A 19,305-nucleotide genomic window follows, 5' to 3' on the forward strand; every position below is an offset into this window, starting at 1 on the left:
GAGCCTCTCCTCCCACATGCCCTTCTGTTAGCTGACAGAGGGACAATCCAGGGGACAAGGGGGAGGTGCTGAGTCTGGCACTGTGTCACAGCCACTGTCTGAGCCTCTTCCACACTCCCCTCCTTTGATGGCTTAAGCTTATCATCACCACCTAGTTAATCTAGCACATGGCCCCCTGCTCACCACAAAAGCAAGCATATGATGTTGTGGATTTCTTTGTTTTTAACATCCCATGGCATTTTGAGGTTATGGGCTAGGGATGCTAAACATATTTTGGTAGTCGGTGAATTCTGAGTACTTGCCAAGTACCCTCTGAAGCACCACCTTCCCTTTGGGAAAACGAAACCTCCCTGGGAACTTGACCCTAAAGGGAATGTCCTGTGGTGCTCTTGTTGCTCAGACCTCTGGGGAAGTCTAGCTCCATGTGCTTAAGGACCCTGTGGGCGTAGAGAAGACTGAGACAGGGAGGTGACTACTGATTCCACCGCAATTCTTAAGAAATCTCCAATGGGACCCTCCGAACAGTCTTCATGAAAAAGCATCCTTTCTCTGTGGGACTGATGTGTGAATGATCTGAGTAGTTCTGAGAGCCTCTCATTTCTTTTTTGTCAGTTGTGGCCAAGCTGAGAATCAAGTCAACATTTCTCTTCTCCAAAGCCCCACACTCTGGGTTTTGGCTGCCAAGTTCTATTGCTGGATGATCTATTAGTCTGCAGAGCTTATAGAAACTCCAGAGAAGTAACTCTGGAAGGAAGACAGAATGTCATTCCAAATGCCAGATTCTGTGCTCTAAGACACTTTCATGAAGTTCTGTGTCCTTCATCTTAAAAATTATGGTGAGGAGGAGATCCTGGTGGGGAAAGTTGTCTTCTCTTCACATCATAAATCCAGGAATAGCATGGTAGTCTTTTGAATTCATGCTGTCTTCCTTGGATTCAGGTCTTGGCTCCATTGCTCACTAGCTGTATGACCTGGGGCAAATCGCTTAATGTCTCTGAATTTCAGCTACCTCATTTGCAAGCTATTTACCTGTCTCATGGAATTTCTTTATTTTCTTTAATATTTTATTTATTTATTCATGAGAGACACACAGAGAGAGAGAGAAAGGCAGAGACACAGGCAGAGGGAGTAGCAGGCCCCATGCAGGGAACCCGACGTGGGACTCAATCCCGGGTCTCCAGGATCATGGCCTGGGTCGAAGGCAGTGCTAAACCGCTGAGCCACCCGGGCTGCCCATGGAATTTCTTTAAAGCTGCTAGGCTAACTCCATATTCCTCCAGAACGTCCTCCTTGACTCCCCTGGTCAGAGCTACCTTTTTATGTACTCCCATAGTACTACACGCAGGCTACTATGCCCCGTAATACTTGGTACATCATACTGAAATGATTCCTGTGCGGGACTGTCTCTTCTGTGACTAGCCTGCAGCTCTTTAAGAGTATAAAGTGTTTTAATCTGCTTTGTTTCCTGAGGTTCTAGTAGAATTTCTGGCCAATGGGATGGTTTTTACCCGCTAAAAACAGACATCGTTTCTTGAGTATTCCTCTACATGAGTGTCTGTTCACTCTTGAAACTGCTTGTATCTGAATTGATGAGTGTTAGTTGTTTCCTTGAAGTGATCATTCTTATTCTGTTCTTCTTTCCCTATCTAAAAGATATACTGGTTTTTATTCTTTATCTTTGGAGTTCCCCAAAACTATATTTGGGTAATGGCCAAAATAAATTCACATTTATTTCATGAAAGTGAAATAATAATATCTGCTTTCTGCTTATGGGTAGTTTGTCAAAAATATATGATGGGAAGAAAGAATCAGATGATATTATAGTCAGGGGATCCTTAGCCTTCTCATATTTATCATGTTGGGTTTTGATGAGGGGAAGGAGCAAGAGAGTACAGGAGGACTGATGTTTGGAAACAACAAACTAGTGCAGTTAGAGCCTGTGCGCTCCAAGGGCTGGTTGGTGGCAGCAGGAGGCAGGTTTAGGGGATGCTGTGGCAGTAGCCACCTGCTGCGCTCCCTGCGTCTTTTTTGCTATTACCTGGAATCCACATATTTCCTTATCTTCCAGATGCCCTGGTCCTGGATCATAGCTTACACTTTAGGGCCCTGAGCTCAGTGTTGAAGAATGGACCAGGGATATGTAAAATGTCCCAACTGGGGTTTCAAAAACTAGAACAGGTGGGCATTGCACAGGGCCCTTGGGAGCCCAAGGATTCATGCTCTGACCCCATCATTAGACATTTACCTAAATTTATAAATGAACACGCCCTGGGTCTTGCTTTTCAGTAAAGATTATCTAGTAAATTTGAAAGATGCTATTTGGTGGAAGATCCAGATAATTCCAACAGATGCACTAAGACTATTCTGTGGCTGCCTGAACTCACAAAAAGTTCTTTTAATGACAGTACAGAGAGGTCTAGAACGTTGTACACAACAAAAGTACCAGGATTCCAGAAGATTCTTTGCACAACTGTCATGTCACAAAAATTACTAAATCAGTATTCCCATCCCGTTTCTTTAGTCCTTTATCCCAGAGATTCTGACTTTCCCCTGATAGACCACCTGTCACCCAACACTGGGTTGATATGATACTGCCTACCCAAATCCAGTGTTCTCTCTTAGAGCTTAGAGTGGCACCAAAGGCCCCGTGGGCTCTGTTCTCACCCCAGTCTCTTTCTCTTCTCTACCACTTTGAGTATACTGCTACTAGAAGATCTAGTAATACCAAGCTGTTGTTACATATCAATATATCTTAACCAGTGTTGTTCCCTCTGCCCAGAACTCCTTTGTTGAGTAACTGTTGTTTGCAATCCAAAGCAAATGGTTACAACACACCTATGCAAAAATACGCACAAACTGGTGCTAAGAATGTTACTGGACATCAGTTGTGTCACTAAATTTGTATTTGCTGAATACTGCCCACATACTGGGTTTATGTAGAAGAGGAAAATGATAGGTTCGGGGCACATACCTGTGTGTGTGTGTGTGTGTGTGTGTGTGTGTGTGTGTGTATGGACATAATTTCATCCCATATAAATAATAATCCTAGAGTTGAGGGTTGTCCTCATTTATAGATCAGGAAATGAGCTCTTGGTAGTTATAATTTTCCTTGGAGCCTTCAGCTGGTCACTGGTGGAGTACAGTGTCTCACCTGGATTTGTCTGACTCTAGATCTAAACCTACATCACATGACAGTGAAGATGTTAAAGCATAAATATGATAGGCCTCTTTCTAACCAAATCTGGGATAAAAAGTTACATCAAAAAAAATGATGAAGGAGATAATAAGGAGAGAGGGGGGATCCTTATAGATTAAAGGTGATGAAGGAAACATAACAAATATGACACTTAAGTTTTTCAAAATCCATGAGTCATGGTGGTTCTCAGAGAGAGAGAGAGAGAAATGGAAAGAGTTTTTTATAGAGAGAAGGAATGATACAACTTTAAAATCCCCATGCGTCACTTGGATACTAAAACCCCTGGATAAAAGGACGGGGGACAGGAGAAACCCCTGGTTTCTCTGTATCACCCCCTGGTATCACAGCAGAAAGACGGCTGGGCACCCCTAACCGAGCAGCCAGGCTGGTGTCACCAAGAGTGAGACAGCCTCACTGTACCCCTCCTGTGTGCCATGGAAGGGGCACAGTGTTGCCCCCATGCTTCTTTTATTAAATAGGACGTGTTGACCATGATCCAGTCCTGAGGAGACACACAAATCCACAACGTAACAGTTCTGCAGCCTGGACACCTCACGGATCAGCCAAAAGCAATGCAAGGGCCTCGATTGGGTCCCAGATCATCGGCGGGGGGTGGGGGTGGGGATGGGGGTTGGGGGTTGAGGGGATGGGAGAAGCAGCAAGACTTGGTCGATAGGAGCCCTCCTTAGGGTCTCTCCTGAGTCCCTTTGACCCTCTCCCCCTCCCCACCCCTTCACCCCACTGCACTTGGGTGCAGAGATGACCAAGGAGAGCAAGCTTGTGCTCCCCCAGAGGGGCAGGTGTGCTGTCTTGTTTCTCCTGCTGTGCTCAGCCCTCTCCTGGCTCCTGTGACCTGACTGACCTGCAGTCTGCCCCTTATCCAGCTCCCTGGCCTGCACAGAAGGTCTGGCCCCCTTTCACAGAAACAGCAGTGGCTGCCTGAGACACCCAGCTACCCTGCTGTCAGCGCCGCCTCCCTCACCGCACCCTTCCATCCCCAGTGCATGTAGTCCTGCCCCATCCTTGGTCACAGGTCTTTCTGTTTTGCTTGTCCTGCAGGTTCAAGTGTGAATGGTGTGGAAGAGCCTAGCATTGCCAAGAGGCTCAGGGGCACTCCCGAGCGGATTGAGCTGGAGAACTACCGCCTGTCCGTGAAGCAGGCCGAGGAGCTGGAGGAGGTGCCCGAGGAGACACAGGCCGAGCACAACCTGAGCAGCGTGCTGGACACGGGGGCAGAGGAGGACGTGGCCAGCAGGTCAGCCTGTGCTTTGTCCTCGCGGGTCTTTCCCAGACGAACATTATGCCCTAGTGGAAGTAGGCAGCACTGGACGCTCAGTGAGGGCTCCAAGCCACACTATTGGGTGCCATGTACCAGTGGGGTGACACTAGGCAAGCTGTGTAACCTCTCTGTGCCTCCGTTTCCTCCTCTGTGAAATGTAGGCAGTACTGGGACTTTCCTCACAGAACTGGTATGAGGCTTAAATAGTATGAAGCATTTAAAACAGTGCATGGCATAGGTTGTGTTGATGGTGGTCGCCTTCCTTACAGCTGTGCATGGTGCCTGACCAGGTACACAGGATTTCTGTCATCCTGGCAGGAATCCTAGGAAGTAGACTGGAGCATATATCTTGTCACTCTATAATTGAGGAAACTTGCTGGTGATTTGTACTAGGATCAAGGATTGACTAAGACTTGAACTGAGATTTCCTGAATCCAAGTCTAGATTCTTCCTGTTTCCCCACTGCCTACTGGCCTCCCCTTTTGTAGTTCCCTGTCTCTTTGTCTCATTAGCTGGTGAGAATCACGACCCATGGGGCGTAATTCAAAGATTCAGTGAGTATTTCTTGAACATCTACCATGGCCTTAGCACTTTACCATTTGTCGGAAAGGTAACAGAACAAAAGTAACAGTCCCCGGTCCTGTCCTCAGGTTGCTGCTTATGGGTTTCCTGGAGGGAAAGACAGACACAAAGGGCCAACAGTGCACCTGAGGCAGTACACTGTGGGGGCAGGCGGTTCAGTGGTAGGAGCCTCAGGGTTGGAATCAGGGGTTCCTGTTGTGGCACCAGTTGGTTCTGCAGTCTTGGGGAAGCCACCTTTCCATCCAGGCTTCTTCCTTCCTCCTCTAGGTAAAAAGAGGAGCAGAAAACTTAGGTCCCAGAGGCTACACCCACAGCCAGTGGTTTTGTGCTTGGCCCTCCCAGTGTTTTAATTACATCTGAGTGACGCCTGAGGGGGACACATGCCCTTCAGCCCCACAGAACTCCCCGGGTCCACTATCTTTGCCCTATGGCCTGGTTTTCCTTAGTGCCCAGGTTTTCCAGAGTCAGTACAGGACTCAGAGTGCTCCATGGAGCATTTTGGTGATCAGGGACACCAAAGAGAACAAGATAAAGACAGAGTAAAATCACTATTGCTCAGACTGCTGCAGGGCTCTGGAGTAGGAGCACTTACCGTGTCTCCCAGCCTAGTGGAGGCTTTGCATTAACATGAGGCATACGCTAGGTGCTTTTTTGTCACCACAGTAAGGGAATGCGTGGGGGATAAAACAGAACTTTTATTATTACTACTATTTACTGAGTTCTGAGAATGTTCTTCAGAGGGTGTCTGCCGGGCAGAGCTCCTTGCACTTGCATTCTGTCACCTGAGACACACTTTGGATGAGCTGTTCCTTGGGCTGGATGCACAGGCAGCACATCTGGGCATTCCCAGGCAGCCTCCCCCTGGGTGCTTGCAGGGCAGAAGCCGTCCCTGTATTCATGTTATCTCAGAACTGCATCTCACCCAGAGCATCCACAGAGCACGCATGCCTGCTCTGTTCTGATGAGGGACAGCCCACTCTCTGCAGGGCTGATGGCTCAGCCTCACGGCAAGCATGCTCAGCTTACTTTCCTGCCTGATGACAAACGCCACTTGATATAAAGATAATTCCTGGACCTGCCCTGGAGTAGCTGGGCTTGGGGTGGAAACCAGGGGTACCTGCTTTTAACAAGCAACCTGGGCGAGTCTTATCCATGTCCTGGTTTAGTCTACCCACGCAGAGACTGCTGGCCCAGACCTATTTAGCTCCATGACCCTTCCTTGGGGCACGGAGGGGGAGCATCTTCCAAAGGAGATCCTGGAAATAGTACTTTTATTTTCTCTGGGAGAGGACAGGTATCTGAAGACAAAAGAACACTAACTTTATTTTTTTTTTAAGATTTTATTTATTTATTCATGAGAGACCCACAAAGAGGCAGAGACACAGGCAGAGGGAGAAGCAGGCTCCCTGAAGGGAGCCCGATGTGGGACTCGAACCCGGGTCTCCAGGATCATGCCCTGGGTTGAAGGTAGACGCTCAACCGCTGAGCCACCCAGGTGTCCCAAGAACACTAACTACACTAACTTTATGATTTTAGTTTTGCTTTCTCCTGATCTCCTAGCTGGAAAACTTTGCCCTGGGGACTGAAGATGGCTTGGGCAGCACCCATCTGCTAAGGGCCTCCAGTGTTTGCATATCTCTGACCCTGCAGAAAAGTCAGGGAGGACTAGAGCCAATAGGTGCCCTTTCCAAATGGGGCGGCCTGGCTACAGAGGACTTCCCCAAAAGTCCTTGACAGGCTAGCCTGAAAGGGCTTGGCCCTCCTTGAAGGCTGACCACAGATAAGTGGAGATTCCTTACTGATCCTCTGTCTTCCTCACCCCTTCTCCAGCAGAGGCTATAACGTGAGCCATCACTGAACAAGATACTGCTTTTAGCACAGATTAAACATCTATTGTGCAAAGATTGCTGGACAACATACATCTTCCCTTGCATCTGCTGAGCAATAGTGTTTATACCGTTGTCAGAGTGCACTCTCTGATTATGAGTGGATCCATTTAAAAATGAAAGCCATGATTCCCTATTTCCCTTGAACACCACCCGAGAACTTCAAGTGGTGTTTCAAAATTGCTGTCTGCCTCCTTCACAGTAGGGCCCACCCAGATTCCCAGGCTCCACTTTCTGAAGTTGGACCCAGGCAGGCAGGAGACAGCCATTGTCTTATTCTTGGGTTTGCCACCCTGACAGCTGCTGGTGGCTAAAGAACTCTTGGGTTCTTGGCGAATGTCCAACAAGGCACAGTGTGACGGTGGTGTGAACATTGGTGGAAATCCTGACCTGTCACACCAATGATCCAACCTCTTTAAGGTTCAATGGCCTCATTTGTAAAAATGGGATATTATTGTGTCCTAGAGTCCTATCGTTACCGTGTCCTAGGGTTAATGTGCAATTAGGTGACCTAATTCATGTGAAGAGCCTTGTGCCACTGGCACTTCATGGAGCTCAGTGAGTGTTTACCATCACTGTTGTTGCTGGCCTTGGCCCTTCCCCTGCCCCGCATGACAGACCTCTGCTTGGCTCATTTAAGTGTGGAACAGATCTGTTTTTTTTTAGAATCCAGCCCATGTACCTGCTGCTCTTGCTTCCTCTTACCATGCCCTGTCATAGCCTCAATGAGAGGGAACTCGGGGAAAGTGCTTTGAGATCACTGATTGGATATATGTTGTATATATCAGGGAGGATTTTTGCAAGAGGTTCTTCTCACTGAAAGGGTCTGCTCCTAGTGATGGACTTCAGAGGCCTCATCTCTAGGACACCTGTGAATTTAGGTAGCAGCTTGCCCTGGCTTTCTCTGGTTGTGCTCCCTTGTACATCCTTGTGTGTTTGGGCTATGCTAGGTACTGTGACGAGCACTCCAACAAGCCAAGCAGACCTGGTCCCTGCTCTTAGAGAGAGTGCAGTCCAGGGGGCACCTACCTATATCAGTCGCGGGGTTGGGGGTTGGGGGGCAATAGATTGGTTTGAATGCAAAAGCAGATACCAGTCATGATAGAATGCTGATCTTGAGGACTGCATTTCCTGGCCTTCATCTCTCCTAGGAGGCTATAAATTGAAAGGTCACCCTCTTCCCAAAAGGGCAGAGCAGTTGGTTGTCTGTGTTGTGTCTTGTCCTGAGTAGGGATTCTCCCCACTTACAAAGTTTCTAGGCTGACATTCAAGTGGCAGAGGGTGGTCTGCCTCACTGTGGATTCCTCCTCTGCACCCTTCCTCCTAGCCTCTTCAAAGACTAGACCCAGAAACTCAGGCACTAGGAACAGCCAGAAAATGTAAAATGAGCCTTGAGGTTCTGAATTTACGTTGTGAATCTTTCATGACGTTAGGATCCTGGTGAGACCAGGTCCAAGGTCCCTTGGAAATGGCGGTCCAGAAAGGAACAGTTAGCAACCCCTGTCTGTCTCTCTGTCCTTCACAAAGGGAGGGAGACTGGTTTGCCTGTCGCAGATTTCCGGAAGCAACGTATCCAGGCTTCTCAGAAATGGACTGAAAGCTGGTAGCTTATGAAGAAGCAATGGTTTACCTTTCCACCCTATTTTTTATGCTCCTGTGCCTCACTCACTGTTTTCCTGTGGTCCTTGGGCTGTCATAAAACCAGGCAGTGTGGCACTCATAGCAGCTATAAGTGAGGCCCCATTGCCCTTATCATAGAGTGGTTATTGCTTACATTACGTACAGTGCTGCCGCCCTCTTGACGTGGCACAGTTCAAGGAATCTGCTGTATGGAAGCCCCCTCCCAGGAAGCCACAGTGAGAGCCCGTTGAGCCTGCTGACCACTGGGGTAGCCTTTGTGGACCTGGCTAGGAGGGGAGGACAAGTAGGCCTGCCTTCTGCCCAAATTTACATTAAGATTTAAGATGGTATAGAAAGTGTTCTTATCCTTATTTCATGTCTGAAAGATATTAAGTGGTACACATTAGGTTACACATTATTGTTAGTAAGAAAGTAAACAAATGACAACACAAAAGTAAGGTAAAAATAATACCTAACTAAATACTGAAAAATAGTCAAAATCCAGATGTCAAGCTTTCCATGGTCCAGATTCTTAGCTTTACTTGCCTTAAACTGCCTCCCCTCGACCCTCCATCCCACTACAGCTCTGCTCTACCTTACTTTATCATGATGTGTTTGCTTCTTCTCTCCCCCTAAGAATAAGGATCTTTTGTGCCACCGTTGTATCCCCTGCAATGTCTAGGAAGTGCATTATAAGGAGAAGATGCTCAGTAAGTTTTAGTGGCTGAGTGAATGAAGTAATATTCACCAAAGTGAGCTCCTCACAGGAAGAAGCTGTCTCTCTTTATTTTTGTACCTAACTGAGTAAACTTTAATAGGTACTCAAAAATGTCCACTGAATGAAGGAAGAAATATGTAAATGAGTAAACAAATAGGTAAACAGCCGGTGTCTCAGAGTGTAACACAAACATGAAAAGCAAGCAAATCCCTAACCTTCACAACACTTCTACAAGGCAGGTGTTAGCTTTGCCTCCCGACTGCTGCGGATGCTGACGCTCAGGATGAGTAGTCAGCTCAGGGTCATACAGCTGGTAAGGAGCAGAGCCAGTGTGGCTCTGTGAGAACCGGTCACCTGGGAAGTCACGGGCATGCAGCCTTCCAGGCAGCCCTCACTCCTGACCCAGCTGAAGTGTGGGGATTCCCAAAACCACCCTCAAGTTCCTTGGTTCCTGAGAAGGATGCACAGGCTGATTAAAAGGTTCATACTGGTGGTTATGGTTTAATTACAGGGAAGGATACTGATTGAAATCAGCAGGTGAGGAAGCACACAGGGCAGAGTCCAAGAAAGTACAGATGCCGAGCCTCCAAGGTCCTCTCCCTGTAGAGGCAGGGAAGGGTTACTTTCCTGGTGTTAATGTGTGACAAAGTCCCTGTATTATTACTCATCCAAGCCTGGGTGTTCAGAGATTTATTGGGGCTCCATTACCTAGACATTGAATGACTGAATGTCTACATGGTGTGATTGAACTCAGTCTCCAGGCCAAGTAATCCTGCATGACTCAAGCCTCCACCCCCAAATTGTTGGTCTTTCTGATGTGGTCAGCCCTCACCCCAATCACATTATTAGACTATCCACCATAACCCAAGGATCCCAGAGAAATAAAGCCATTCCCATCGGGCAGGACCTTCCAGGGACTTAGAGTTTATCTCCCAGGTGCTGAGACAAAGGCCAGACCTGTCTTTGAGCAAGGTTAAATTCTCTACTGCACAGGTACCAGTAGCACTAGTAGTGGAATGTCCTTGACCTTATCACACTGTGTTCACTGATTCCCTCTCCACAGGCCCATTCTGAGTGGGGAGGGAGCACCCTACCATCACAGGAAGGCAGGACTGGACATCCAGCCCATGCATGATGCTTCTGGGGTTGGAGGCTGTTCATGCCAGAGGTTGGACCATGCTTGACTGTAAAAGCCAAATTTCCTCCATCCCAGCCAACTACACGTTTCTCCCTGAGAGCAAAGCCTCTCCTGGAAAATGCTTTTGGGAAATTATCAGGCCATGAACCAGGCCTGGGAAACTTCCATTTATTCAGTGGTGTATGGGGTTTTTCTCCTGAACTACAGCTCCATCATACTCTGCCAGTAAGGGAGGAGGGTAAAAATGCTCTGGGGTGGTAGCCCTAAGGGTGGAGATCCAGGATTTTGGCTCGCAGGAGTCATGGTCAGCATCTTCTGGCATCAAGTGCTGCTTCTCTGCCAAGCTGAGCTCTGGGCTCTGTGTAAGGGGAGAATGCTGGTGGGAAACATGGCTGGTTGTCAAGGGTGGGGACCCCAGGGATGGGACATGTGTTTCTACCCTCATCCCGTAGTCCCTGTACTATAACTTCAGTGAACAGTGCCTTTGCTGCATGTTAACTGTGTGTGCTCATAGGATGCTGCTCCAGGCATGGCACATAGGGGGGCTTCAGGGAGACACTGTGGAATTGAACCTGCTACCTTCCCTCCATCACACACGCCTTGATGGCCAGCCCATCTATGGCTAAGACTTCATTTCAAGCCTCTTGGAGGCAGCTCTTCTTTCTTACTATGGTTCCCACGAGAGCCTTCCAACCCACCTGAGTCAAGTAGAATTGAGTTCCTCAAACCCAACAGTAGATCATGATGAAGGGAGACATTCTCTTCATGCTCCCTACTGTCTCTGAGGGCCTTTGACACTGGACTCAGTGTGGTTGCCATTCACTGAATAGAGACAACCCCAGACTGGACTGTTGGCCTGTGTGGCTTTGTGTAGGGGTCACTCATATGTGTGTATTTCCTCTGGCCCTCTACTCACTCTCCTTCCCCTTTTTTTGTCTTACCTGGGCAGGAAAGCACGCCGCACCCCTCCATGTGTGTCCTCTCTCCCTTCCCGCCCAGCAGTTGCTTTGCTGGGACATTTTGCCTCTGGCTGTGATTTTCAACTGTCTCCTCAGTTTTTATCATTCCCTCACTCTGGTTGTGTGGTTGTTTCCCCACAGCAGTTCTGAGTCAGAGATGGAGGAAGAGGAGGAAGAAGAGCCTCCTCTGCCCACTTCGGACCTGGGCGGTGTTCCTTGGAAGGAGGCCGTGAGGATCCATGCTCTTCTGAAAGGAAAGAGTGAAGAGGAGCTAGAGGCCTCAAAGAGCTATGGGCCTGGGCATGAAGAAGACGAGGAGGAGGAGGAGTATGAAGAGGAGGAGGAGGAGGAGGAGGAGGAGGAGGAGGAGGAGGAAGACTATGAAGAGGAAGAGGAAGAGTCTAGTGAAGGTCAGAAAAAAATCTCTTCTAACTCAGACCCTATCCCATCCCTGAGGCAGTCTGGTTCTGTGCCTCAGTAAAGTTTCTGTGGCTGGAGTCACACGGATATGCCTCCCACTGCCCAGAGACGATCCCTCCTGCCTCTCCCTCTGACCTGAATTTTGGGGGCAGAGGAGGCCATTGACAGTGGAAGGACTGTCCCTTGTGCACATTCTGAGTAGAAACTGGAAGGAGAAGACAGAGGGTCAGCAAATTAGGTTACACCTTCTCTCCTCATTGTCTCTCTTTTTTTCCTTTACTTTCCGTTAAAATTATTTTGATGAAGAAAGGGAATTTAGCTTTCTAGAGAGTTCGCTGACTCCAAGTCCAGGATATTGGAGGCTACAGAATACCAAATCTCACTCTGCTCAGAGCTGTTGTCGCTGAGGAGGGGCTAGGCGCTCACTAAACAGGGTTAAGTTGATGACAGGTAGTAACATGTTTGGAGCATCAGCCCAGTGTTCAGTCCATCTGGCTGGCTCTGAAATGCTCTCTTGCCTTGGACTTGAAACATTGCAATTCTGCGCCTACCTCTGGCTGTGTGTGTCATGGAGTGATGAGGAACTCGGTGGGCCTCCTTTCTTGCCTCTGTATGACAGAGGGTCATTCTTGCCCTGCCCTGGCTGCACGAAGTCTGGTGAGTGGTGGGAAAGAAACCCAGACAGGTAGAGACCCTGGTGCCCCTGACAGCAGTGCCACATCCTTCACGCTGTGCTCTGTCTCCAGGGCACAGGGCGTGGAAGAGGGACGATCCCTCCCAGCCATTATCAGAGAGGCACCTTAAATTCTTACAGCCATGGGCCCCGTAGAGTTGGTGCTAGCTTTCTCTGCTGCTGCTGCTGCTGCTGGAATTCGATGTGCTTGGCAGCCCAGTCCTACCCGCATTTGGGCATGAGAAGGACCGAGGGCTGAGCAGATACGGAGCCCTCCCCAGACGGAGTATGCAGTACTGGGCTGTCCCGGGAGCTATGACCTTCGAGACCCTGATGAGCGGGGCAGACCAGAAGGAAGGAGCCTCCCCTGCCCTCAGGGTGCCTGGCACCAGGGTGAGTGGTCAGAGGCACAGCACTTCCTCAGGCCCCTGAGGACCTCTCTAGACCTAGCACAGGAGACTGTGCTCTTCCCTCCGAAGACAGAGGCAGGGGTGAGGCCCACAGAGGCCGCACTTTGTTGGATTGTCCCTCCCTCCCCATTCTGATGAGCAATGAATGCAGTCCGTGCAAAAAGGAGGCAGGCGCTGGTCCAGGAAGCTGGTGTCTTGGGTTCTTTTCTCTGTAGCTCTGTGTCTGCAGAGCTGTGCTGGCTCAGGCTCCGGGCTGCCCCTGCCTCCCTGTGAGTCAGAGGGGGCAATGGTGCTCCCAGCACATCTGCATCCGCATCTGGGGGAAGGTTATTTTGTTTGTATCATTTCAGACTTCATCATCTCGAGCTGCTGATTCATATGTTCTATGGCTTGTGGCCCCAGACATGGCTTAGGGTCAAAGTCTGTGCCCTTTGCGGGAGAGCTTAGCCCTGCTTTCCCCCACACAGAGTTAATGTCCTGGATCTGGAGCTAGCGTCAAGACGCAACCTGCAGGGAATGGGATTTCACCGGAGAAACACATACTGGCAGATGCAGCCACACCTCAGGACTGTTCCGAGCCCACGGTGTGTGTGTGTCTCCTGGGCAGTGGGCTTCGTTGGCTGCGTAGACAGTGACAGGATGTTCTCACCTTGCACCTGCAGATAACTCTTCTCTGTTCTCTTTCCTCCCTTCCCTTTACCACCCCCACCCGGTGCGGGATTCTTGATGCTGTTTGTGGGTGTCTGACCCCCCCTGCTGTAGAAGGGGAGTATTGCCCCTGGGACAGAGAACTCCTACAAGGCCAGTGGCTCCGGCAGCTGTCACAGGAAGAAACTACGGGTACACGTAAAGGTACCCGCTTTGCCCTCACCCACCTTATGCCCTGGCACCCTAGCAGCCATCCAGAATTTGCCATCAAGAGCAGGTCCCACATGAAAAGATCGGTGTTTTATAAAACAATGCTGACGGGCTTTGGCACCTGCCTAGCTCGGCACCTGTCCCTCGGCCCAGCCTTCATGAATGGGCATGTAGACAATGGCATGTAAGACGAGGGGCGTCAGGGAGAAGGCAGAGAAGACTCCGGAAGCAGCCTTATTGAGCATTGGCCCCCATCTGTGCCCCTGGTGGGCTTTGCTGCAACTCCCCTGCTCTAGCAAAGACTCAGCCTCTTCTAATATAGAAAACCTCATGTTGCAGTCACACTCTCGTAAGTGGTGGAACCAGCATAGGTGTCATCACAAGCATAGGTGCCCAGAACCTCCCTCCACTGTGCTCTGTAACATTTCTCTGAGAAAGGAGGACATACTGGCTGAGGACTCCCCAAAGCCACATTTATGAACAGGAAGCAGAACGTTATCCAGGGAGAAGGCTCACTGTCTTTTCTTTGTTGCTTAGAAGATGAAGAAAGGCTTCACATTTTTCTCTTTAACTTACCTTCCTAAGTCCTAGGATGTTCAGGCTGTTGGGAGGTTTTGCCATATTTAGCCCCATCCAACACCATGAACGCCAACTGACCTTAGAGACATCAATCTGTGGAGACCAGCAACTCTAACGAGAGAGTGCATGCAGGGCTCCCAGCTCACATTTAACACCACGTGGTGCCCACATCCACACCTGGTGGCCCTACTGGTACTTTCTGTCCATATCACATTCTCCTTTGCTTAAAAATTAAGAGGTGCCATGGTGGTGATAAAGCCAAAGCCAAATTGTCCCCTTAGATTGTGAAGAGTGGGCTCCCATCAGGAATCCCAGAGTCCTTCAGATCAGGTGGCACCTGCTCTTCCTGCCTGGAAAGCCATCGCCCCTCCCAAAGCGTCCCCTCTCTAAGCTGCTGGCTGTTCTTTATTTTAACCCAACTGTGTGGCATGATCCAAGCACCAGTGACAGGGAGCTTAGGCGGCGGGGGCTGTATGCATATTCCTTGGGCTCTGACAGCAGGAATCATCTGAAGGATCCGCTGGCGAGTTCTCATATAGCTGCAGGGTGCCAAATGGAGTTTTCAGGAAAAGGGCTTTGACCTCAGGAAAAGCAGAGAGGTGTTGCTTTATTCCTGCCCACAAACCCCCACAGCTTTGGGATTTACAGGGTAGATCTGTGCTTCCTCTCCCAGCCATTGCCTCCCCAAACTCCTTTGTCCCTATAGCTGTGTCCCTGCCACAGACCAGCATGCAGCATGAGACCTTTTATGGAAGGGGGATTTTTTTTTTCTCTCTCTCTCTCTAGCTGCAAAAGATAAACACTAAAGTACCAGCAAAGTAAGTTTCTGCCCTGCATGAGTTAGCTGGCTCATGACAGAATGGTACTGTCCCATCCTACCTTTCTCTTGTCACTTGGCTTAAAGGCGAAGCTGTCAGCATGGTGGCAATAAGCACACTCTGTGTGACCACAGAAGGAACAGAACACACAGTGCATCCTCCAGGATCTCACACTGTGCTGGGTAACAGAGCTGAGTGCTCCTGACCCACGGAGATAGCGGCCCTTCAGAGGCCACTTGTAACCTGCCCCTTTTTCTGACTTGGCATTTGGGTCCTTCAAATGCAGATGACATGAAAAGAGCATCAGAAAGGAGAGTTCTTTCTGTTTGGAGTGGAATGTATGGTTCTATTCATTGAAATTAAGAGTATAAGAGAAGCTTGGAACAACTAAGTCACATGGAACAAGTAGAAATTGTGTGTGTGCACATGTGTGCGCATGTATGTGGGTGTTCTCAACTTTTGCCTCTTTCTGATTCAAACTGACCCTGGCAAACACAGTAACTTTTTTTCTGTTTCCTTTCCTGTGGTGTTCTGTCCCCTACCTCTCTTGACCGTTTATTTTCTGCTTCCTTCCTCTCTGTCATCTCTCTCTTCCTCATCCCTCTACCTCTGACCTTGGCAAACTAGTCGGGAGCCAGAGGCTACAGCAGATCGTAAATCCGGCCGACCCCTTGGAGATCCAGGCTGATGTGCACTGGACACATATCCGAGAGAGAGAGGAGGAGGAGCGAATGGTCCCAACCTCTGAGTCCTCCACTTCTAGAGGTAACTGTTTCAAGATTGGTGCCCCTCAGAGCACCTTCTGTCCCTGCCTCCCCTCACTGGTGCAGAGGACTCTTCCATTATGGCCAAAGCCATCAGTTTGATCAAAATGTGAGCCCATGAATGATTTTATTTTCCCAATGGTAATTGTGACCATTGTCCTTAGCTGTTTGTTGGAGGATATGTAAAGTTCTATATGGGTTCAGAAATTATGAGCTCTTTCTCCATGCATGCAAAATAGTAAAATGAACTTGACCTTGGGACAACCAAGAACTTGTTTTCTTTCCCCGTATGACTAGACAAGATGACTCTGTCCACTCGGTAAAATGTTCTGGTGCTTTCCCTGTATGGTGTGTCTGAGTGTGAATGTACATTGGCAGGACGGGGTCGGGGGGGTAAGGGGGTGGAGCAAATTTTTTTTTTAATTTTTTTTTTTAATTTATTTATGATAGTCACACAGGGAGAGAGAGAGGCAGAGACACAGGCAGAGGGAGAATCAGGCTCCATGCACCAGGAGCCCGATGTGGGATTCGATCCCGGGTCTCCAGGATCACGCCCTGGGCCAAAGGCAGGCGCCAAACCGCTGCGCCACCCAGGGATCCCCGGTGGAGCAAATTTTGAACTGAAATGAAGTGTTAAGAAGAGATTTAGATCCGGGAGGCCTTTTAGCTAGCATAACGTCCAGTGCTGGGTTCTAGGTGAGATGGTCTGTGTTCCACAGTAGCATGAAGACAAACTTTAGTCTGACTTCTTCCAGAAATAGCAAGCAATACGAGGGAAGGATGGTGGCTGCTGAGGGATATGGCAGCTGCCACGCCATCCTCCCTGCCTTCTGACCACAGCATATGCACTGTCTAAATATGGATCCTTGGTGTCACCAACCTCTGACTCTCACTCATCCTTGTGAGTCCATCCAACGCCTATTGGGGCCACACACCCTGGGAGGCTCTGAGTCTACAAAGGAGGTGCTTCCTGCCTTCGTGAAATTTAGCCCTGGATAGGGCCATCGGATCCTCCCCTGCCCCAAGTCCTCACCTGTTGGCAGGACCAGCCTCTGTTAACTGTTTTGCAGCAGCATAAACACTCAGCAGGAGTGAGGAGAAAGACCCTGCTGAGCAGGGACGTGGGACTGGCCTGGGCTAGCAGCTCTGCAGCCTTGAGCCACCAATGACCCTCCCTGTGTTTTCTCCCTTTTTCTCATCCTGGATGCCCATTGTGTAGGCTAACAGCCGGATGATGACCCCTCGTTGTGCCAGAGCAGCCTCTGGCTTGTAACATCTCTCAGTTTCTCTCCTGTTTGGGGCTTTAAAATGAGCTCAGCTCTCCTCCCTGGGAGTCTGCAACCCTGTGTAACTTTGTATCTATCGTCTGTTTTAAATTCAGTGCCTGACCTTCCCTCCATACGCCGCGCAGCAGTGCAGGCCTGGCTGGAGACGGTCTCCGGAGGTAGTCTGGTGATGTTTGTTCCCTCCCCACTCACCATAACCATTCTCTCTCGGCAGCTCCGCTGGTACCTTAACACTAGAGTTCTGGTCCTGCTGCTAGTGCATGCCGAGGTCGCGGGTCGGCGGGCGGGGGGGCACGTGCATGCCTCACTCAGGCAGCCCATCCTTGCATGGACCAGACACGCACCCCACGCCCTTCAGGGAAGGTCTGGAGGAGAGCCTAGAGCATAGACAGAACTGACGTGAACTTGTTGTTATTATTATTAATAAAGGTTGGGGAAAGGCCAAAGCTAAAGGAACTTTTTCAGCGTGATTTTTGAAGTCTGTAGTAGTTCAGTTATGTAGCAGTTGGGTGTGAAGGTAGAGGAATCAGTTAATATTCCACCAAATCACCCAACTACAGAGGACGAGACATTGAGGACTCAGGGACCTATGGAAGACTCCTCAGTGAAGAGGGGGGCACAGGGAACCTCTGTACTGAGGTGCAAGGTCTGTTTAAATACTTGGGCCAGGAGATAGCTGAGAAACCTTCGTTGTCTCTCCTGACCTTTTCTGGAGAGATGTCTCTCAATGTGGGCGACAGCCGTGCTCGGTGGGGGCAGGACAGTTCTCTGCATTATGGGACATTTAACTTCCCTGGCCTCTGCCCTCAAAACGTCAGCCACACAGCCTCAACCTCCTGCCCCAGCCAAAAAGTGCCCCACACAGTATCAAATAGCACTTGAAGGAGGGCAGTGTTGTCCCCTGGTTGAGAACTGTAGTCCTGGTGGTTGCTTCTAGGCTGAGTAGGATGGGAGCCCCCAGATCTTCACCACCTGCCTCTGAGCAGCCCCCTCATTGTCCTCACTCGTGGGCACGAGGCACACAAGTCACAGAGCTGCAGGGAGAGCTGGACCTGTGGTCACACCCAAGCCCTGGGAGCAGAAGCTGCTGGCCATCTCTCCTAACCAGTCAGTCTCCTAGGATGGTGGAGAAGGCTGGGGTGTCAGGACTTCCCAGCTGGCAGCTGAAACAAAGCAGAAGCTCAGTATGTCTGTGATTCCCAGCTTCCATAGTGTGTGGCAGCTTCTAGCACTCTGCACTCCATCCTAACACGGGTGAACCTCCCAGTTCCATCCCTCGAGCTGCGTTTCTCCAGCATCTGCTGCTGCTGCATTGATGTCCCTCACTTGTTTGTTTTTTGATATATGTGACAATTGTTCCTTTCAAGGTACTCACACGGACTGTAGACTTAGTACCTATCTGACTCTACAACAGGCATTCCCTAGTAGCTGCTCTGAGTTGGAGAACCACGTGGGGGCCAAGGGACAGGGCCGGGGATCAAGCTAACCTGACTGGAGCTGTGCCAAGCTGAGGAGTCTTGTCATGGTCTCCTTGGTGCTCCCATCCAGGACACTTGCTGACAGAGTATAAATTACCATCTTGATGCCCAGGCACTCAGAGTCATTTGAGCATACATGTTGGGCATGATGGACTTTAATGGAATGAGCTCTGGTTCCATTTCCACTGGGTTGGAGTGACTGCCAAAGGAGAAAAATTCAAGGGGGAAAGAGAGGCCTCTATGCCTTACCGCTTCACAAATGGTGTCATGACACCATGAGCTCGTTATCCAGATGATAGCTGGAAATCCAGCTCAGAAATCCTCAGAAATCCTACTCCTGGAGTTTGACAAACTGAAACAGCAATGTGATCATATAAATGCTTTAAACCTATGGAAATAATGGAGTAGTGTTACGCCCGGTACTTTTCCCAACAAATGCCACCATCACAGGAAAGCGTCTTGGCATTACCAGCTCCATGGGCTGCTCTGGTATCTCAAAAGGAGGGGTGTGATATCCACTATGTGCCAGCCTAGAACTTATTCTGGAACTCTCCCATCTTTCCACAGAGTCCATCCCAAACCTATTTTGTATGCTTCCCCAGAATCAGATGCAAGTCATCACCTTATTTTTAATAAGCTTG

At 49.4% G+C, this 19,305-nt stretch overlaps 1 protein-coding gene across 41 annotated transcripts in view; it reads left to right on the plus strand.

Moving 5' to 3' along the window:
* Window positions 1-19,305, plus strand: part of MICAL3 (microtubule associated monooxygenase, calponin and LIM domain containing 3) — a 226,940-nt gene that overhangs the window by 170,226 nt on the left and 37,409 nt on the right. For 30 of the 41 annotated variants that reach the window (XR_005984853.1, XR_005984852.1, XR_005984856.1 and 27 more), the window contains 5 exons: window positions 4,256-4,451; window positions 11,520-11,788; window positions 13,644-13,733; window positions 15,764-15,901; window positions 17,282-17,344. Coding sequence is in view for 30 of the 41 variants with exons in the window: in XM_041736012.1 (XP_041591946.1) it covers window positions 4,256-4,451; window positions 11,520-11,788; window positions 13,644-13,733; window positions 15,764-15,901; window positions 17,282-17,344 (756 nt within the window). In the remaining 11 variants the exon portion in view is untranslated. Of the gene's footprint in view, window positions 1-4,255; window positions 4,452-11,519; window positions 11,789-13,348; window positions 13,734-15,763; window positions 15,902-17,281; window positions 17,345-19,305 lie in introns of those variants that run through there. The other 11 variants (XM_041736022.1, XM_041736040.1, XM_041736024.1 and 8 more) reach the window with 8 other exon arrangements.

The sequence above is a fragment of the Vulpes lagopus genome, chromosome 21, assembly GCF_018345385.1.
Source record: "Vulpes lagopus strain Blue_001 chromosome 21, ASM1834538v1, whole genome shotgun sequence".
Lineage (NCBI taxonomy): Eukaryota > Metazoa > Chordata > Mammalia > Carnivora > Canidae > Vulpes > Vulpes lagopus.